General features: G+C 43.7%; 2 protein-coding genes across 5 annotated transcripts in view; both read left to right on the top strand.

Moving 5' to 3' along the window:
- Positions 1–1,489: 1,489 nt before the first annotated feature.
- On the top strand, positions 1,490–11,013 carry slc17a8 (solute carrier family 17 member 8). Its single transcript, XM_030367359.1, has 12 exons — positions 1,490–2,106; positions 3,951–4,203; positions 4,341–4,459; positions 5,201–5,315; positions 5,450–5,537; positions 6,404–6,490; positions 6,936–7,078; positions 7,232–7,381; positions 7,569–7,701; positions 8,382–8,492; positions 9,251–9,378; positions 9,575–11,013. The coding sequence occupies exons 1-12, from the start codon at positions 2,018–2,020 to the stop codon at positions 9,893–9,895; spliced, it is 1,737 nt and encodes a 578-aa protein (XP_030223219.1). The 5' UTR covers positions 1,490–2,017; the 3' UTR covers positions 9,896–11,013.
- Positions 11,014–12,217: 1,204 nt separating this feature from the next.
- Positions 12,218–21,875, top strand: part of nr1h4 (nuclear receptor subfamily 1, group H, member 4) — a 13,863-nt gene continuing 4,205 nt past the window's right edge. Inside the window, exons 1-7 of one of the 4 annotated variants that reach the window (XM_030365537.1) lie at positions 12,218–13,129; positions 13,575–13,734; positions 15,009–15,392; positions 16,822–16,962; positions 17,843–17,991; positions 18,204–18,299; positions 21,675–21,774. In XM_030365537.1, coding sequence (XP_030221397.1) covers positions 13,644–13,734; positions 15,009–15,392; positions 16,822–16,962; positions 17,843–17,991; positions 18,204–18,299; positions 21,675–21,774 — 961 coding nt within the window. In that variant the 5' untranslated portion in view covers positions 12,218–13,129; positions 13,575–13,643. Of the gene's footprint in view, positions 13,130–13,574; positions 13,735–14,204; positions 14,385–15,008; positions 15,393–16,821; positions 16,963–17,842; positions 17,992–18,200; positions 18,300–21,674; positions 21,775–21,875 lie in introns of those variants that run through there. The other 3 variants (XM_030365536.1, XM_030365535.1, XM_030365538.1) reach the window with 3 other exon arrangements.

A 21,875-nucleotide genomic window follows, 5' to 3' on the forward strand; every position in this document is an offset into this window, starting at 1 on the left:
TTCCCGGTGAAATCAATAGATGGCTCCGTTTCCAAGTGTGTCACTACCATGTGGAACCAGTAGATGGTGCCGTTACCCAGTGTGTGACTTCCTGGCGGACCAAGTAGATGGCGCCGTTTCCCAATGAGTCGCCTCATTGGGAAGTAGACTTTACTGGTATATAAACAGCAGATTGACAGCAGACTGTAATGGTACAGTCTGCTGTTCAACGTTGAACAGCAGACTGTACAGCAGACCCCCCCCCCCCCCGGTCCGTGAAACTTTTCGGAGAATAATACCGGTCCTTGATGCTGAAAAGGTTGGGGACCCCAGCTTTACACAAAATGCTTTTATGTTATATTATTGTTTGATATTTATTATTGTAAATGTGTTATTTCCCCAATATAACGGTCAGAGCACAAATATGGCCTTATGGTGTTTTAAAAGAACCATCGGTTTTGGCTTGTTTCAAAAAGTATGTGTCAGTAGGCCTGCAATATTTTTAGGATTCTAACACACTACATGCGTCCGTTGACTGATGTGGGAAGGCGTGGCTGACTGATGGGGGAGTAGTCTTTGCAGAGGCATTTTTCAACTTCTTGTGACTGAGCCGAAGGCTCCAACGGAACGGACGGATCCACAATGCATTGCGCGTCCGTCCCCATTAAAGTCAATGGGGATCACGCAACGGACGCATGTAGTGGGCACGGGGCGTAACATTGGCTTCTTCGCGGAAGGGGATGGCATTAGAAACGGGAAGAGTGTTGGTTAGGAGCTGAAACTCTCAACACTTATTCTGAAACTCATTCTGACGATAGCCAACTCAGAATGAATCAATCAAACATCAATCTTTACATTTTCTAAAACTCAATTATCAGAATTCTCTTAAACACTGCATATTTGATGACCCTGTAAAGCAGCCTGGAGGGTTTCAGCCAGGAAAGCTATACCCCTCAGTGAAATCAGCTCGGGATGCTAACCCCCTCAGTGAAATCAGCTCAGGATGCCAACCCCCTCAGTGAAATCAGTGAGGGATGCTAATCCCCTCAGTGAAATCAGTGAGGGATGCTAACCCCCACAACGACGACATGGCTGCACGGTGACATATTTCAGTTATTAAAAGGCATCATCCCCCCCTATCAGTATGGAACATATCTACATCTGGGATGGGCCAGTGTTAACGACTAGCGAATGGAAACATTGGCAGATTGCTATAGAGACAGGTGTACCTGGAACCTGATGGGCACGTGTTGTGTTTCACCTGCTCACACGTTACACCACGGCTGGTCATTATGCTCCTGTCTCGCTCTCCTCACTGCCTCCCGTAAACCTCATCCATATTTAATCTCTCCTCCTCCGGGCTGGTATCAGATGAACCTACCTAGCCAGGAAGGGGTGGTTCCTACGAGATGATCAGTGGTGAGGCGGGGGAGGGGGGGGGGGGGGGGGGGGGGGGGGGGGGTGTAGTGCAGCTGGGGCCAGGTATTGCATCTATTTGGATAAGCCATGAGTGGAGCGACGAGGACACATCACACTTCCATTCATACAAGAGCTCGCAATCAATACAACCTAACACTTTTTTTCTATTTTTCACCTTTTCACATCTTTGCCTCTTTCTCCGTGGTTGCATCAAACCCTTTGGATGTCCTCCTGCTGACAGAGAGAGAGAGAGAGAGCTTCTCCCTGCCTAAACCTGGGGACATTGAGGAATACAGTAACCGATAGAAGAGTGTCTCTCCCTCCCCTGGCACTGTCCTCACTACCTGTGGTCCTCTCCAGCGTGCCTGGCTGTGTGGGAGGGACGCCCGGCTCCCGTCCAGGGGACCCTGAACCCCACAGGGAGGAGGACCCACGCTCCAGAACCAAGAGCCACTGAGGAGGATGAGGAGGATGAGGAGGAACACCGTCTAGAGGAAGAGTCCTTTTCCCTCTCCATTCAAAGAGAACCAGTCTAGTCGAGAAAGAGAGAGGAAGAGGTAGAGAGAGAGAGGGAGAGAGATTACTGTGCGAATAAAGGAGAAAACCAGAGAAGGAGAAGATGTCGTTTGGTGGGTTAACGGCGCTGAAGGAGAGGGTGCTGAAGCCGGGGAAGGAGGAGGTGGGCGACTCTCTGGGGAACCTGCAGAGGTGAGGCGGGCACACACATCTGGATGACCGCCATTCATTCATTACATCCATGCATGCAAATTGATATTCATGCATGTATAGTAAATTAAAGCAGTTGTCTATGGATGGATACTTGAATTTTATACTGATATAGTAACATTTACTAAAAAGAAAAGGCTTAAAAATGATTTAGCACAGGGTGCCAAGCTGATGATAGCCTATATGTGGTCTGATAAAGTCAGACGAGCCATGCAAACAGCAAGCTGGGCTTCTCCTGCACTAGAGATCCTGAAGATAAATAAATATTAGATTCTGGAGCTTGCCAGGCAATGGCAGTGATGTAATCAGATTTTTTATATTTTGATACGCTGCTACATATTTTATATCTGATACATATTTAACAAGTATGGGAGCGACCACGAAGCACCGTGGGGAAGGCAGACTCATTAACAAAGTACTAAGTAGTTAATTTCCTGTGAAATATTGCAGGTTACAAGGTAGCATTTTCACCGTGCATATTACAGATATGACAGATACTCCAAGGATGTTATGTGGACAATATTAGTTTTAACTTTGGCATTTAAAAAGAACATTTACTTTAATCCAACCTGTGATTTGAATTGTGGTATATCCCAGAACGTTTGGGTCTAAATCAAACTGATAACAATTCAAATCAAACAATGACATATAAGGTTAACCAGAATTTAAAAATAGCTTTATTCATTGTGTAATTTATTATTTATTTATCTGACCTTATCTATGACATTGTTACAACAAACACGGCTGATAGCACGATATTTATTAAATAATTTTCCCGAAAAGGAAATATATTTTGCATTTGTACACACTAGTGCGTACCACACGGCGTACCTTTGCTAACCAAGTAGATACCATCCAGAAATAACCCAAACCTCAGAGCTGTGGTGGAATATTAAATATAGGGTTTACTTTTATGGGATTGGAAATAGAGGAAACACAGGGAGGGGCCTCGTTCATTTTGTGAGTTATACATATATATACATAAAGAAATGAATTTATAGAATATATATTAATATAATATATGCTTCCTTTCATTGATCAAAGGGGTTTGGATACATCCAGTATATGTCCTACTGCATAAAAGACAAGGAATTAACTTATACTTAAATAACATCTTAACATATAAGGATTTTTGATTCATTTGTAATTGAGTAATGCTGTTGAATATATTATTCAAAGATCAATGATGGATATTAGAAAACCAAAAAAAACTTATATTTAACAAACACAAATTCTGGATGGACGGATTGGAATGTTTTTAATTGACAATTGTTTTAATCTACACATATTTTCTTCTGTTCGAAAATGCCAAATTACTGTAAAAGTTATGATTTGCAAGCAAAAATAAATCTACTCATAAAATCGGAATTGTTGGTCAAGAAACCAGGCTGGACAGAATCATTTGTGAAGGACTCTGATGCAGGGAGTGAGGTTCTTGATGAAGACGCTTCTAGAGAGGCTGGATGTAACAGGACTGGTGGGGAGAGTTACAGTGCATCAGGACATCTGCTTCAGCTTTCTGATGCCGGGAAGGCAAACACGTTCATCTCCTACGTCCCTCTCATGTATGAGGTTCTACAAAAACATACGATCAGAAGCGAAACAAACGTAGCATCTAATGAAAAGTTACAGTAATTAAAACAATCGAATGAGAGCTCATTAAGTTAATCATGAGGCTGTATGCCAGGAACCATAATTAACATAATGAGTCCGGGGGGACCAGGTGTATTCCTATTACACCTCCTACCATACATGAGCATCCCATCAGCCCGTTGTCAGTGGTCACTAGGGCATGGGCTAACTCTGCTCCTGTATCTTCTCCGTAGGAAACTGGACGGCTCCAACGTGGACGAGGACAACATTGAGCTGAACGAGGACGGGCGCCCTGTGGCAGCCCCGCCGCATAAAGCCCCCCTGCTGGACTGCAGCTGTGGGGGGATCCCCAAGAGGTACATCGTAGGCATCCTCAGTGGCCTGGGCTTCTGCATCTCCTTCGGCATCCGCTGCAACCTTGGAGTAGCCATCGTGGAGATGGTGAACAACAACACCGTCTATATCAATGGAACTGCAGTGATGCAGGTACCAAGCCCTCGGCCTCCAGGTTCAGACATTCACAGTCAAACAATTGTTTTAAAGTGGTTGACTAAAGATGAACGATACAGACACACCCCCACACACACCCCTAAGAGCCCCAGTGTCTTGTCGCTCCCTTTTAGAAAGCCCAGTTCAACTGGGACCCTGAGACGGTGGGACTCATCCATGGCTCGTTCTTCTGGGGTTACATCGTCACTCAGATCCCAGGGGGGTTCATCTCCAATAAGCTGGCTGCCAACAGGTGAAACACAACCCTGCTGTTCTCACCATAATAAACGTTCACGGTAGAGCACGTCATAGCGTGTTTAGATGTTTGATAACATGCAGAGACGTGAGGTGGAACTGCTAACTTGTTAAGTGTTAAAAAAATGTTAGACAGGTGCAACAGTATAATTCTACTTCCATGACGGGACCGCTGTAGGAGGGGGGCGGGGGTTGAGGAGCAGCTTTGGGAAGCCTTTGTGATTAAAGGGTTAAAGCTGATGGCGGCCGGCAGCGACGATGCTGCTGATAGCAGGCCGTGTAATAAAAGCTTCACAGGAAAAGAGGACACGCCACTGACAGAGTTAATAATGAAAGATCTTGCGTCTGATTCCTTCCCTGAAACACCAGCCACTGGAATATTACAAGTGTCACTTACAGGCTGTTTCGGAAAAAAAGGAGGAGGGGAGAGCAGAGATAGGAGGTGAACGTGATGTGGCAGAAACATTGAGATCAAAGGGATGATTTAACATAAGTCGGACCTGCAATTCCTTTACTAATTCCTAAAACTTTATTTGTTGCTGGAGACGCGATTTATTTCTAGGCAACAAACCAATACGTCTATTAAGATCAAAATAGTGGAGTGAATCAATGGATTGTATTCCTTTATTCTATAGTTATTGTTCATATTTCATGATATTTGCTTAAATATTGATGCTTCACCTATCCACCTTAAACCATGTACTGATTCCATAACAGGAGTGTCCCGATGTCCCCACAGGGTGTTTGGGGCGGCCATCTTCCTGACGTCCATCCTCAACATGTTCATCCCCTCGGCGGCCAGGGTGCACTACGGCTGCGTCCTGTTCGTCCGCATCCTGCAGGGACTGGTGGAGGTAATCGCCACCACCTGGGTGGTACTTCTGTTTTTTATAGAACCTTATGTACATTTAGAGATGCACCTTGTGGTTGACTGAAGGTGATCTGAAGATGTTTCTGGTACCTTGGTGTATGGTTGTGTCCCCTACAGGGTGTCACATACCCAGCCTGCCACGGCATGTGGGCCAAGTGGGCTCCACCTCTGGAACGCAGCCGGCTGGCAACCATCTCATTCTGTGGTGGGTGAGCAGCGGGGGGCAGCAGGGTGCAGTGGGGTGAAATGGGGGGCAGTGGGGTGCAGTGGGGTGGGCTGGGGTGCAGTGGGTGCAGTGGGGTGGGGTGGGGTGCAGGTCTCAGAATGTCCTGAGAAACAGGATCCCAGGGAACTCGAGCACTGTGAACACGCTATTGTCGGTTCTTTCAGCAGCTGGTCGAACACTCTAAAACACTACAAGGACAAGGCCAGGGACAGAGGTCTTCTATATAAATGTGTTTCTGTACAAAGTGTTTGATTGCTTAATTGGTCATTCTTATTTGGTTTTCTAGATGCAGCCTCCCTCCATTCCCCTTTCAACCCCCAAAAAATGAACGATTCCATCTCACACATTAAACTGATACCATGACAACTGACACATCAAAACCCTCTTGACATTGCCCCTGAATGAACAGTGCGGATCCGTCCAATCAGAGGAACTGTCCCCTCTATTCACCTAAATGTATCGCCAGATTTCTCACTGTCCCAAAGCACCCTCATTCTGCCCTGGCCTTCTCCCAACAAGTGTTTGTAGACCTGTTGTAATACAGAAAATACATCAAACAGCCTCTCTGTTTCCGACAGTACACAGTACACTCACACAGACTCTATTCAATATCAGTTCTGCAAATGTCCATCCTCGTGTCATTTATTTTCCATGCGGCCGTTGCCGTGGATTAAAAACGTGTTAATAGTGTACCCATTGCTTTGCTATGCTGCAGTTTATACTAAATCCAGGGATTAGACTGAGATCATTTGGATGAGAATATTCTTAGATTTGGAGGGCCTCACGAGGATACACCCGCTTTGCAGCTGCTCCTGGTAACTTGTTCAATGTCCTGCTTCCGGCAGGATCCTATGCAGGGGCCGTGATCGCCATGCCGCTTGCTGGGATACTGGTGCAGTATGTGGGGTGGCCCTCCGTCTTCTACATCTACGGTGAGATGCTTCAGGACTCCATACATGGATTTTAGAAGGAATGTTACTCCTGTATCTTTAGCATCTGTATCTGAATTAGCAGTGTAGGTCGTGGTATCTGAGACATTGTGCACAGTTTACTAACAATTTAACTGTCTGTGGTCAATTCATAACCAAATTGGGTTGGGATGTTAATCAAAACCACAAAGTGAGGACATGGATGGCACCCGAGGGATCCTGATTCAATATTAGCTAGTGATCTAATCGGGTGATTAATCGATGTAAATGAACCTCTGCCTGTCTGGGCCTGGTAAGTAATGCGTCTTTCATTTTGCTTTATTAATGACATTCTCGAGGCCTTGATGAGGTCCCGGCTCATTTAAAAAGATCAGCCTGCCTTCAATCTCTCAACTAACTTACAACATGGCTTTAGAACTGAATGCCTTGCTTTGCATTTTCCCAAAAGGTGTTTTTGGCATCATATGGTATGTCTTTTGGCTCTTGCTGGCCTATGGTAGCCCCGCAGACCACCCAACTATCAGCAACGAGGAGAGGTTATACATCGAGGACGCCATTGGAGAAAGGCTCAACCAATTAAGTGTCACTGAGGTAGGTATATGTGCGGTGGAAGATATTTGCGTTTAGATATATTTACTGAGCACGCATACATGCATGCACATACACATAAACACACACCCAAACAAGTCCACCGAGATCGGCACCGGTTAATCAAAACGGGGACTCGTCCGTCCGCCGCCCCAGAAATTCAAGACTCCGTGGCGCAGGTTCTTCACCTCTATGCCTGTCTACGCCATCATCGTGGCCAACTTCTGCCGCAGCTGGACCTTCTACCTGCTCCTCATCAGCCAACCTGCCTATTTTGAGGAAGTCTTTGGCTTCCCCATCAGTAAGGTAGGCCTACCTCTCCTACTGGTCACAGATTGTGTTGAGAGATGACCAGTCAAAGTGGTCTCTCTCCGGTGAAGCGGAAAGGTCTCCCCTGTGTGGTGATCATGAGCGTGCGTAGAGGTGCATAGCAGAGCCCGTTTTCTTCACCATTTCCAGTGTGCTCAGGGTTCACTGCTGGATGTGTCCTCAGGTGGGGATCCTCTCCGCCTTGCCCCACATGGTCATGACCATCGTGGTTCCTATTGGAGGACAGCTGGCAGACTACCTGCGCAGCAATAAGATCCTGTCAACTACAAACGTCCGGAAGATCATGAACTGTGGAGGTACATAAGAGTTAATGGAAAACAAAGGAAATGTTAGGCGTTATTCTGCTGGTCTTTACTTATTTATGTGACCTCTATGTGACTTCCATACTTACCCAGAAAGGCCTTTCTATTGTTCTCAGTGCGTCCCTTGGCCCGCCCAACAAGCCTCTCTCCTCTCTCAACAAGACTCTTCTGTATTGTAGAGTTTGAGAACACTGGTGCATGAAGCAGTTGGCGCATGCTGCCAAGTAGGAGATCTCCTTGAGTGTGTGAGGTGATGGCTGGTTTAACATGTGTGCAGTCTCACACAGCCCCAGAGTCTAAACAGTCTAACTTGGGCCAGGTGAGGCTGCTTAAGCCACCCTCCACACACACTCCACATCCACCTTTAGGCATACTGCCATGACATTCAATGTTAAACATGTAGCAGCAGACTTAAAAACAACTGTTCAATTTGACAATTATAATGGCAGGCAACTTGCAACTTTACATGGATTAATCCATGAAATGTGCACAAAGCAGTGGACAATCTGGAAACCAACGGCAGATTGTTTCAGCATTTTATCCCAAGAATGCAAGATATTCAAAACAAACTGCTTTTAACTTTGCCTCCTAAAATCTGGGATTTGTGACACAACCTAATTGAGTTAATGAAGGCTAATGTTTATATGATGAGGTGTTTGTCTCCCCCCCCCCAGGCTTCGGGATGGAGGCCACTCTGCTACTGGTGGTGGGCTTCTCCCACACCCGCGGAGTGGCCATCACCTTCCTGGTGCTGGCCGTGGGCTTCAGCGGCTTCGCCATCTCGGGTAGCCAGCTCTTCTTTCGGGATATTCTTATTCATATATATTCATATTTATTCATTTTGAGACATTTCTGGTATTTCGCTCTTCTTTAGAGATATGACCTTCATATTGAAACATTTCTTGAGAACCTTTTTTGAAGGTTCAGTATTTTAAATCAGGGCTTTGGTGATCCCTAATGACACTAATTACAGTTGAGGTTGATAAGAGAGTGTTTTGGGCTAGGGAAGGATTTCTCTTTTGATCCATTAAGGTTTGAGAAACAAGGTGATATAAATGTTTTTCCTAACATTTGTTTGCTACCTCTCCTTTGGGTCTTGACAAAGTCCAAAGCTCAGTGCAGAATAATATATTATTATTATGTATGCTCAGGCTTCCTCCTTCCTTCTCGCTGCTTGAGGACGAGCATGGAGAAACATGCTAAAAGTAACAAAATTAGGTTCTAAATCAGTTTGACATTCACTGTAGAATTAATGTAGAAAAGATGCCAATCAAGAGCTGTCAATGATCTGTAGCTGCCCTGTTGTTCATGTTGATGGTATGATTCTTTATGTGTCTGACTGTGTTTTAACGGTTTAGCTGCCCTGTTGTTCATGCTGATGGTGTAATTCTTTATGTGTCTGACTGTGTTTTAACGGTTTAGCTGCCCTGTTGTTCATGCTGATGGTGTAATTCTTTATGTGTCTGACTGTGTTTTAACGGTTTAGCTGCCCTGTTGTTCATGCTGATGGTGTGATTCTTTGTGTGTCTGACTGTGTTCTCAGGGTTTAATGTCAACCACCTGGATATCGCTCCTCGCTATGCCAGTATCTTGATGGGAATCTCCAACGGTGTGGGAACTCTGTCAGGAATGGTGTGCCCGCTGATCGTCGGAGCGCTGACTAAAAACAAGGTGCAGTGATTCATGGTCAACTTTAGGGTTTAGTACCCAGAACTTAGTTCAAGATAAATCTCCATCCATTATTATTGGTTGTTTCTACTTCATGCTGCAGTAATGGCTTTATTACATCACGTGATGTTGTTGCGTCAAACCGTCCTTCCCCTGATACTTCATTGAGCCCTCACTCTTGTTGTCTCTTTACCTTCAGACTCGGCTGGAGTGGCAGCACGTGTTTGTGATCGCGTCCATGGTGCACTACACCGGGGTCATCTTCTACGCCCTGTTCGCCTCTGGAGAGGAGCAGGAGTGGGCCGACCCCGAGAACCTAAGTGAGGACAAACGCGGAATCCTGGATGAGGACGAGCTGGCCGAGGAGTCGGAGCTGGCAGTGGGGAAGAAGAGCTACGGGACCACGGGGGGCGCCCCCGGGAAGAGTCAGGCCTGGAAGAAGACGAGAGGGGTGACCATGCAGGAGGACGGAGAGGACGGGAGTCACGAGAATGGAAATATACAGGACCACTACCAGTAGTAGGCCTCCCAGGTCCCTAAGTCCTCTGCACACTACCCCTAGAAGTGTCCGATACACCCTGGAACTGTCTGGAAAATCTGATTAAAGTAAAGACCAGCAGCCATTATTTATTTGCCAGCTTTTCTTTCATGTTTTTTTCATGCCTGCCTGAAACCTAATACTTCACCTTGAAAGACGGTCCTTACCACACAAACAAAGCTATACATATGGGCTTTAAATTACTCAGTACAAGTATTTGAGTGAAAACTTTGATTAGTATGTCTATAATAAAAAACAAATGTCAAATCTGACAAAGGATGTGAATCCTTGCACAACGTAGATCCCGCTGGGTGTTGATGTACAAGTTGTATGTTCTGAATGTAAACCATGAAGGACTCTAACCACCAGGCCTTGAGCTCATCTCTAGATGCCTCGTTTCCATCCATACGTATAATATGTTCTCACAACGTGTAATACCAGCCCTGAATGTGCAGGTGAGGAAATATTATTGCAATGTCTTTCTGTCAGCTATGCAACGTGAAAAGAGTTGTTCTTGGTATGTGAATGTTTGTTAGACATAATTTGAACAGACCTCGTTGATCAAGTCTTTATTTGTGATAAAATGTCCAACAACAGCCTTGCTGATCAAAGTCTAATCGTGTGGAGGAATAGGATTTTATTGGACCATATTTGATCACAAATCAGATTATAGGTATTTATTTTTAACACATGACTTCTAGCAGCCTTCTTTATCAATGGTGCTGAAAGAACGACACAAGACGACAGAAGTGTTGTGAGGTCATCAGTGTGGAAACATTTCTGCCTTTTTAGTGTTTTTGTTTGTTTTGTTCTGTACTGGATAAATGGAAACTAAGAGGTACCCAGAAGGCTAAGCAGGATTCAATAATCCTTTAGGAAGGAAAGCATTTGGTTCATCGACATTATTGATTGTATTTTCTGGTTAAGAATGTACTGTAGTATATTTTTTACAGTAAATTAGAATCCAAATATTTGATATAAAAATCGATTTTTGCTGTTGTTCTTTTGCACCTTACTAATACATTGCCAGTGTATCATGTATCTATTCTGTACTTGTATTGAAGATGTGTTGGTTTCAAACATAAACTCTCAGAACCACTTTGAAGTTTTTATATTACATCTGATAGTAAGGTTGTTCAATTTACAACATTTTATGTTTATGTTTCATGTTCAATAGCAAGAATATGTGAATATATACAGGATTGAATATACATTGACTTTTATACAATAATCGAACAGTCAAAATAAAACATGAAAATAAACAGTGTAAGTGACAAAAGTCAGTTAAAACCATTTAGAGGATTTTAATTGATCCCATAAATAATTTCCCCAAGGACACAGTCTTTACTGTTGAGACCTGTTTACACTGGAGTCTTAAATTAGCAGTAGAGTCTCTTAACGACAAACGGCTCTGTTTTTCCTCATGCTTACATAAACTTCCTTGGTCCTATCTGTCTTATCACTCCATTCACCAGCCTCTTTCTCACATTGAAGATAAATACCAATTACTGTGTTTGTTTGTGCCTGTGTGTTTGTGTGTGTGTGTATGCATGGTGAGTGCATGTGTTTGTGTGTGTTTGGATGTATGTGTCTATGTGTGTGCATGCATGATGAGTGTGTGTGTGACCGTGTGTATGTGTGCGTCCGTGCGTGCATGCATGCATGTGTGCGTGCTTGCGTGTGTGTGCGTGCGTGCGTGTGCGTGCATGTGTGTGCGTGCGTGTGTGCATGTGTGTGTCTGTGGGAGGGATGTATGTGTTTGCTTATGCATGTGTGTGCATGCGCTAGCATCTTCTTGTGGGTGACTGTGATCTGGTGCAAGATGATCTCGCTTTATTGCTTGTGACAGAATTGAACATCGTGTTGCTACCTAGTTCCAAACCAAAACATCTGAAACACCAATATCATCATATCAATACTTTCAAATGTATACTTTGTAGATTAAATGTAACCCCATAATGTTGGAGCCTTATTTATCTTTTTTTAACCTATTAATCTTATTTTGCTGGAAGACATCATTCCATACTAATCGATAACCAAACGAGGCCGTAAGAGAAAAACAGGCATCTTTAAAAGGTAATAACAGGTTGGAGTTTGCCTGTTCCTATGCAGAAGCTATCCGATCTGCCCTGTGAGTCTCCAGCAGTCCTCTTACACATACTGCAGATAGTCCACAAACAGACAGCAGCCAATGGCAAAGGTTCTGTTTATTTCAGAGGGACTGTTGACTCAAAGGGCCTCTTCAGATGGAGCAACAAACCATTAATCATTAAGCTCTTGTTGTTTGTGACATTAAAGAGTCTAACCCTCGAAGAATTGACCAATTGCATTTCATTAGAAATAAATGTACTTTCTACCTGCACAGAGACAAACCGCCCTCGACAGAATGCACACAGCCGCTGGCACATCGGTGAGTAGCATCTCCACATGGTCATGATAAAAAAGCTTTGATCAGCTCTAGGGCGGATGCTAATGATTACCAAAATGTATATAGGCCTCTCAGAGAGTCTGACTGTAGTGGTGGACGTGTTTAACGTGGTCTCCTCTAATCTGTGTTTAGCTGAAAGGCCCCTCAGTGGGTTTACTCTACACATGATCAGTACATCCACTGGGGACCAATGATCCATGTTCATTCATGATTATTTGGGAAAAAACTAAACAAAACAACACATTTATGCAAATGTTGTGCGTAGATGCACTTAAATGCTTTTTTGGTGTGTATGTGTGTGTTGTTTCTCTGCGTGTGCGTCATCTTTCATATTGGTTTGTCATGTTAGTGTGAGTGGGAGGGATTCCAGGATTGTAGGAGAATTCCCAAGCAGATTCATCCCCCGGGCAGATAAGAGGGTGCCTGGGGGGGGGTTTGTTCATGATGTGGAATGGACAGTTTAATTAATAACCACCCTTCCACCAACAGTCCTCTCTCTCTCTCTCTCTCTCTCTCTCTCTCTCTCTCTCTCTCTCTCTCTCTCTCTCTCTCTCTCTCTCTCTCTCTCTCTCTCTCTCTCTCTCTCTCTCTCTCACAATCTCCCTCTCAATGTCTCTCTCCCTCTCTCTCTCTGACCCCATGCTGGATACACACTGTCCCACCGGAGCACCAGACCCTGGCTGATGTATTGTACATTAGTGAACATCGACGGTGCTTACAGCACACAGACCGGATATCAGGAACAGCCCAGGACTGTGTAGTGACCAGCCTCCAGTGCCAGCTCCACGGTAAGGGCCGCTGGCTGTGACTGCTGTGTGGGTTGACAGAGGGCCTCCCTGCCTGCTGCCGCAGGGCCCTGGGGAAATCAGAGCTAATTAAAAGGTTCAGACCGTTGACTGTTCTCAGGCCGTGATTTACCTCAACCACTCTTGGCTTTGCCTTTGTTTCTGCCGGCTTGTGGGGAATAATAAAATTTGTAAGGGGACGTGGGAGTCCAACTGTATTAATATTTGATATTCCATCACACAATAAGTTAATATAAATATGAGGAAGGAACATATCCCAGGGCAAACGCTCATCATATATTTATACAGGTTATTTATTGTTCACATTGGTGGGTAGGGTCTTAAATCCCTGCCAAGTCAACAAAGATGATTCAGTATGGTGTAAAACTATTGCTCTTCACTTGTTCTTCCTGTATCAACATCAACATGAACCCGACCCTCATGCTAGAGTTGGACTTCTTGTGCAGCCGAGGCTCCAGCCTCCTGATTCTCCATCTGAGCCCCATCACCGCGCTGGATGAACGTGTGGGGGGGCCCAGAGATCCAGGCCGTGGGACAGCTCCCCCACAGCGATGGATACGGACTGTCTGAGTCAACACAGTTCTACGGTGAGTTGCGTGCGATAGACCCATATCTCGATCACGACTCCGTAGGTCTGTCGTATGCTGGGGCGACAGTAACTCAGGCGATAGAGCGGGTTGGCTGGAAACCGTAAGGTTGATAGTTCGATCCCCGGCTCATCCTAGCGGAGTGTCGATGTGTCCTTGAGCATGTCGCCTAACCCTGACAGCTCCTGACGAGCTGGCTGTCGCCCTGCGTGGTTGACCCCGCCGTCGGTGTGAATGTGTGTATGAATGGTTGCAAGTTGCTTTGGATAAAAGCGTCAGCAAAATCCCCTAAAAAAATGTATGTTCAGCGCAGCTTCAGAACAACACCCCCCCCCCCCCCCCCCCACTACCCAGATGTGCGACCCACTTCATAGGTTGCATTGTAAAGCACAAGGTTGTAAAATTAGAGTGTGACCGTGCAGTTAATGAGTAGCCATGGCAACCTTTGCTCCCCGTTGGCACTTCTCAAGCAAGTGGTAAGTCTGTCTGGCCTGGCTCTACGCTGCATCGGGAACATGAACCGAAGTGGAGGGAATATGTTTGATTAGTGGCCCGGCAGACCACCACAGCGGGACCCTAGGCAGAGGACAGGGATTCCTGCTGCCACGACATCGTTAAGATGGCTATGGTCCGATCCAAGTTCTCAGCAGGTCAGTTTGACGCACGGCGCCGGTATACGCTGATCTGACTGTTGTGGTTCCTCAGGGCCGTGAGTAGATGGAAAAGTTTGGCAATTTTGTCTTTTATGAAAGGAAAAAATAAAAAGGAAACAAGAATAGTATTGCTAACATACCTATGTAAACATTCAACAGATATTTGCAAACATAATGGTGTTTCCAGTTTTTTTGGATACTTTTGATATTTCAAATAGATGTCAATGTTTAGCTTCGTGGTTGTGTGCCATACAAGCGGTGTGGCCCATACATCATCCAAGTTGTAAATCATTCACGTGTTTTTGCATGTCAGGGTTTGCCACTCCCTACATTGTCCATCAGGTCTTTAACTTAACTAAGTCTTCATTATAACTTCTGTCCACCTTTCAACTCGTATAGCTTATCCACGCGATATGGGCTATTTTAGACACTATTCTATTCCTATTGTTTCTTTAACAAATATATATGTACACTGAACTTAAGTATCTCAGATAGCAATACCCCATTGATGTTGACCATACAGATCAGAGAACAAGGGCCATGCTCCTGTTCTAAAATGTTCCACGTCTTCTTCAGACACCTCATCGCGAACCTTGAAGTCCTCTCCCCCCCCCCCCTCAGATATCCTGGCGGATCAGGGGAGCAGTCCCCTACTGCAGGACTCAGACCTCCTACCCTTCACCAGCTATGCCAACATGCAGTACCCCGCAGGGGCGCCGGGGGAGTCCCCTCCGGCCTACTACCCGGGCCAGCACCCCTACTACCCCCAGTACGGCGGAGAGGAGTGGTACTCCCCGGCGGGGATGTACGAGCTGAGGAAGGGCCCCCTGGAGGTCACCTTCGACCCCCACATGGACCAGTCGGCGGCGGCCATGCCCGCCGTATGCAAGAAGAGCCGGCACCCCTCCCACATGGGCAGGGTCAAGGGTCAGGAGCTGTGTGTGGTGTGCGGGGACAAGGCCTCGGGCTACCACTACAACGCCCTCACCTGTGAGGGCTGCAAAGGTGTGCAAAGAGGCAGGAAGACACATGGCGTAAATGTGTAATAGAGCCAATGAAATGCCGTATATAAATTTGTGTGGGTGATTTGACTTTAATGGGGTTGCTTTGCATGTTCAAAATCTATAATTCACACACATTCACTATAACCGTCCAAGTTTGCAATGAACATTAGGGCTTGTTGTGTATGTTGAATAATAAATTGTCAGACTGATGGTTAGAATGGAAGAAGAAGAAGAAGAAGAAGAAGAAGAAGAAGAAGAAGAAGAAGAAGAAGAAGAGGAAGACAAAGAAGAAGAAGATGAAGAAGAAGAAGAAGAAGAAGAAGAAGAAGAAGAAGAAGAAGAAGAAGAAGAAGAAGAAGAAGAAGAAGAAGAAGACAAAGAAGAAGAAGAAGAAGAAGCAGAAGAAGAAGAAAAAGCAGGAGAGGGAGAAGAAGAAGAAGAAGAAGAAGTTCTGCAGAATAGAAGAAGAAGAAGAAGAAGTTCTGCAGAATAGAAGAAGAAGAAGAAGAAGAAGAAGAAGAAGAAGAAGAAGAAGAAGAAGAAGAAGAAGAAGAAGAAGAAGAAGAAGAAGAAGAAGAAGAAGAAGAAGAAGAAGAAGAAGAAGAAGAAGAAGAAGAAGAAGAAGAAGAAGAAGCACTAGATGCAGTAGATGCAGTAGATGCATTAGATGCAGTAGATGCAGTGCCCTTGCCTTGGTTACGGGCCGGACGGGGCTGTTATCTTAAATGCTTTGTGTGAGTAAAGCCTTCTGTCAAGAGACGATGCATTGGACTAATGGCAAGCCAATACATTCAAATGTGGAACACGTTACAGTAGCTCCCTTTGAAGATAAGGCCATGGATAATGGCTTAGTCTCTGTAAAATCCTTTTTAACCTCTTCTCTAGATGACCCTATATGTATATATAGTGTCACTATACTATTATAAATGTTCTTCCTTTGTGTGTAATTCCAAACTCCACTCAGAGGCAGCGATGCAGCCACTGTTCGGCCATTTGCCTGAGAATAGGGTCGGTATAGAAGTGTCTTGTACTTGGTACGAGACCAGCAGCTCCCAGGTTGGGTTCCCTCTCCGCTTTCAGAGTCACAATGCACGTGGAACCCGAGCACAGCGGCCCTAACGCCGGCCATTGTTTTAAATGTTCCCGTCAGAATGTCTAATAACTATATTCTCGTGGTGTGCGTTATGCTCTGCAGGATCCCGGCTCTTACCCCTCCTCCACGTTAGGTGGTCAACACTGCCCTGTACAGTTAAGATAGAAGCACAAAACTTCCATTTCCAGCTGATTAGATTAGTCAATCAAATTAACCCAATTATAAGGATTTGAAAGTGATCTGTTGGTCTTGTTTTCTATGTGGGAGTTAGTTATTAGAAATGATCCATGAAATATTTTTTCCTCATTATAATATGATTTCTGTTCCCCCATGTCAGGCTTCTTCAGAAGAAGCATCACAAAGAATGCTGTTTACAAATGTAAGAGTGGAGGAGACTGTGAGATGGACATGTACATGCGGAGGAAATGCCAGGAATGTCGACTGAGGAAATGCAAGGAGATGGGCATGCTGGCTGAGTGTGAGTATCACTGCGGGGAAGAACCTATGCCTGACTGTAATCACTAGAGAGTCCCAAAGGAATCCCCAGGCCGGAGGAGTCCTGATAAGACACACACCGTATGGGTTGGGTGCTATAATAATAAGATGTCCTATAGTCATTGGTGAGTTTGAAGTAAGTCAAGGCAAGGCAAAAAAACACAAGAAAAAGTGTTTGGCGCCTACTTTAATGCACTAGCATGATCATAACAGCAACACAAGTTCTGAGTTTGAGTGTGGCGGTATTAGTACAAGAGGTAGGGGTGGATTATTCAGGGCTGCTCCCTGAAGGTTTTGAAGGCCAGAGAACAGCTGTAATCATGGTGGATGATGTAATAAGTGCAACCATTTTATAAAACCTGTTGTGCCACAGGGCTGGGTGAAGAAAGAGAGTAGCCTACATGAGCATTGGTCAATCATAGCGCACCAAGACCTGCAAGGTTGCCGACTGCATGACATATTTATCAAAGACCATTGTGACAGCTCTTAAATATAGGTCTTTTTAAAAGCTCTGGGGCGGTGTAAGACCTCTGACATTTGGACTGTGCTGCTCCTCTACTACTGAAAGGGTTGCTTGAAAATGTAGAGACATGCATAGGCCTGCAGTGTCTTCATATAAGAGTAAATGCACACCATAACTTTGCTAGCTTAAGTATGCTCATGCAAAATGCATAATTTAAAATGATTATGACTAACCCTATTTAAAAGATATTTCAGAAAGAATTTTGATTTATTAATCATTTTCAGGCAACTTCAATTCATGAAAGAGGAATTTCAGCCGTTGTTGTATATGATGATTCAACCCTTGATCTTCCACCACCCAAACATGGATCAGAAGGTTGTTGACTGGCTGCTGTTCCCAGGTCTGTTGACTGAGATCCAGTGTAAATCAAAGAGGCTGAGGAAGAACACCAAGGCCCCACCTTTGGGAGAGTGCGCTGGACAGCAGGCCTATTTGGGGCCCGACCCCAGCGAGAACAAGCAGGTCACCTCCACCACCATGCTGCACAAGGTAAACACCACCTGTTGGATGGGGCACTGTGTAGTGTTTGATATGATGGGATAGACAGAATGCTAGAGACATTACAACCAATATATGTGGAGACATATACTGCAACTATACTTTACTCATATAGGCCTTGAGCTTGAGATAAAATCATTCTTCTTCTTATCTACTTGAGAAATGTTGTCTCAAGCCTTTGCCTTTTGTTTTCCCCCCAGAAGAAAGTTGAACTCACCAGAGAACAGCACACACTCTTGAATTTTCTAGTCGATTCGTACAACAAACATCGAATTCCTCAGGATATGGCCAAGAAATTGGTACGTTACCGACAATATCCTTGTGATTTATGATTTTTGGATTGAGGGTTCAATCGGGAATGTGAGGTTGACCTCTCACCGCATTGAACGCTCTTGTGAACCAGCTTTAGAGGATCACGACCAACGTGGAGTACCTTCACATTCCTTATAGGCCTTCATCACAGATGTGGAGAAGTAGGGTTGACCACAGGCATGTCTCATTACATTAATACGGGTGCTGGCCTACAGACATAAGTCACTAATGATGATAGAGAGCGCAGAAAGAAACAAAATAGAGCACGATTTTGAAACTAAACAACCCCAAAAACGAGGCCTGTAGAACCTGATAATGTAATAAATTCCCGATAATGTATTAACCCCAATAATGTAATAAAAATATGCACTTGAATCCATTGAAACTGTAATAAAACCTGATAATGTAATAAGTTTCCAATAATGTAATAAAGTGCATTCCAATAATGTAATAATCTCTGTACCAATAATGTAACCAAGCAGTACATTAATGGGAGGTTATTACATGATCAGGTTGGCCTTAATTGCGCAAAACCTGATAATGTAATATTTCCCCAATATTGTAATCATTTAACAGCAGGCCACCCATTACTTGGGTCCAAGTGGTGATTCTGTGTAGGCAGCTCTAGGTCAAGAGCTCTAGCGCCACCAACAGATTTGGACATGCATTAATGTTAATAACTTTTGACCCTTTTACCAAGTCACAAATTGTGTCTTATCTTCTCGAAACGTCGCTTCTTGAAATCAAAAATGTTTGGCCGTGACAACCAATCAAACTTGATGACTAAGTCGCCAAACAGGAAGTAAGCCCATTTATCAGGAACCCTTCAACATATCTTAACCAAACTTGGTATATAAAGTCATGACATCATCCTGGGGAACCAAAAACATTTGGTGACCGTTGACATCTAGGGTGCGGTGCCATTATCGAAAATGTGTTTTAATTCCTATCGCTTCACTTAAGTGGATTGCAAACTTCTTCTTCAATGTCTGGTGATATTGTCAGACTTCCCCAAATAGCTCCAAAACTATTTTTCACATCAGAATTAGGCTGCGATTTTGTAAAATGTCAAAATCAATAGTACATTTTCACAGGCCACATATTGTGTTCAATCTTCCTGAAACGTGGCATATATGATCCTCAGACCAAGCTGAACAAATGTGTTAAACAGCTTTTTCCAATTCAAAACAGGCCACAAATTCTGTCAAATATTTTTTTAAGTGAAACTTCTTGAAGGTGCCGACATAGTTCTATCTTGTTGCCGTGGCTACTCTGGTCTATTGCTGCTAGGCCCCTTCACTACTACCTGCAGCTATATTACTATTATTGTCTTTAAACATTTATTCAGCCATTATAGTCTATGGCAGCTTTTAGACCCAAATTGTAAAAGGGTAAGAAAGTACACACATTTACCTGATGTATGATCATTCTTTTCATTAAGATTCATGTCCGATCTTTGAGCATCCTGGTTTTAAACCTAAGCTCTTATTGACATTAAACTTGCTTTGAACCTAGGACAATAACCTGGTCTCAACGAGCCTTGGTGCCATTCACTATATCTGCCCCTTCATCATTGCTTGCAGCTCTTTTAAGTTTTTGGAATGGAATGGATTATTTTGTTCTTTCAACATTTTCCCATAATCAACCGCAATATTAGGCTACACAGTACTGCTCAAACAGTGCAGTAACACTTTACTTTTTACTTTGTACAAAGGTTGGATACATTGTATTTGGGACCCTGTATAATAAAGTGTTACTAACTGTGCTCTGAGCTTGTAAATATCACTGGCAAATGGCAGTGGACCCCAAATGCAACGGTTTTGTATTTGTTTAGTTAATTTCAACACACAACAAAAACAACCTATATCCAGAAAAGCAACCTAATTTTAGAGCCATCATTTTAGAACTTCTTTCTTATTGATGTCTTCATCATGAGTCAGCTATTTTGAACATGGATTTGAACTTTCTTTCTGGCATCCAGGCCTCCACCACTCTTTCCTTGAAAAATAAGTAATAAGATATGAATGTTCTGAAAAAGTTTGGGATACCAAAACATATACAAAATTCACACTCATAAACACTCATACCAAATTTGAAGAAATTGTGCCAATGCATTCTAGAGATATTGAACTCAAGATCATCAAGGCTGTCACAGCCAAATAGTTTTGAATTTGAAAAAAGAGTTTGAAACATTTGTTCAACTTGGTCTGAAGATCAAATTACATGAAGATTGGACAGAATATGTGGCCCCTATAGTTCAAAGGTCACCTGATGTTTTGGTTGTCCCAAGGATGATTTCATGAGTATATGTACCAAGTTTGGTTAAGATATGTTAAAGGTGTGCTGATAAATGGGCTTACTTCCTGTTTGGCGACCTCACCGTAAAGTTTGATTGCCTGTCACGGCCAAGCACCTTTGAATTTCAAGAATCTGTTGAATGCATTTTTGAGTCATACTCTGAAGATCATCTGGGCCAAGTTTCGAGAAGATTTGACAAAATTTATGACAAGAGAGGCCTTTTAAATAGTTTTTGATTCAATCAAAGATGGCAGAAAATCCAATATGGCGCAAAACAGACATCATAGGATTCGCGAACTCGGCTTGGCCCAAGGGTTCCAATCTAGACACACAAAAGTTAATAATATCAATGCATGTCCAACTTTGTCCAACTTAGAGCTCTTGACCTAAAGTTGCCTACACAGAATCACCTCTTGGACCCAAGCAATGGTGGTCTGCTGTTAAATTATTGCAATATTGGGGAAATATTACATTATCAGGTTCTGCAAAATTAAGGTTAACCTGATAATGTATTAACGTTCCATTAATGTAATGCTTTATTACATTATTGGTACAGAGTTTATTACATTATTGGGAAATGCACTTTATTAAATTACCGGGAAGTTAATACATTATCAGTTTTTATTACTTTTTCAACGGACTCAAGTGCATATTTTTATTACATTATTGGGGTTAATACATTATCGGGAATTTATTACATTATCAGGTTATACAAGGCCTCCTTATCTGCTCCATTCTTACGTTTTTCCGCCATGGAGAAGCTTTGTATGTCATACACCTGATATCCAAGGATAAGTCAAATCTGTTGATTTGAGAAGACATGTCTTGATTGGGCAGAAATAACTGGGAGTGGTCTAAAATCAAAATGGTCTTATACATTGGCAGGCTTTCAGTCAGCGCAGAACAGATGTCCTCAAAGAGCATTTCACCCACTAATAGCTGATGATAAGCCATTTCTAACAAATTACACTCAAATAAATCTTAAATCTTACCTACGGCACCTTTGATGGGCTTAGAATATTTCAACCTGACTAATGTCAATATCTTTCTGTTTATCTTCCTAGCTACAAGAGCAGTTCAACGCAGAGGAAAACTTTCTTCTCTTGACAGAGATGGCCACAAGTCATGTCCAGGTTCTAGTAGAGTTTACAAAGAACATTCCAGGTAATGTACATCATATTGTCACAAGACTGTTGAGCATTGTAATGGGCTGATGTTAGACGACGTCCCACGCTGATGCTATCTGAGATAACGGACCAACGAGG

Source organism: Gadus morhua, chromosome 9 (genome assembly GCF_902167405.1).
Source record: "Gadus morhua chromosome 9, gadMor3.0, whole genome shotgun sequence".
NCBI classification, from domain to species: domain Eukaryota; kingdom Metazoa; phylum Chordata; class Actinopteri; order Gadiformes; family Gadidae; genus Gadus; species Gadus morhua.

Excerpts from the sequence above, each read along its gene's own strand:
- slc17a8 (XM_030367359.1), top strand. The coding sequence starts at position 2,018 with ATGTCGTTTGGTGGGTTAACGGCGCTGAAGGAGAGGGTGCTGAAGCCG. Across the intron at positions 7,079-7,231 it reads ACCAATTAAGTGTCACTGAG|AAATTCAAGACTCCGTGGCG; the intron begins GTAGGTATATGT and ends CCGCCGCCCCAG. Across the intron at positions 7,702-8,381 it reads GAAGATCATGAACTGTGGAG|GCTTCGGGATGGAGGCCACT; the intron begins GTACATAAGAGT and ends CCCCCCCCCCAG.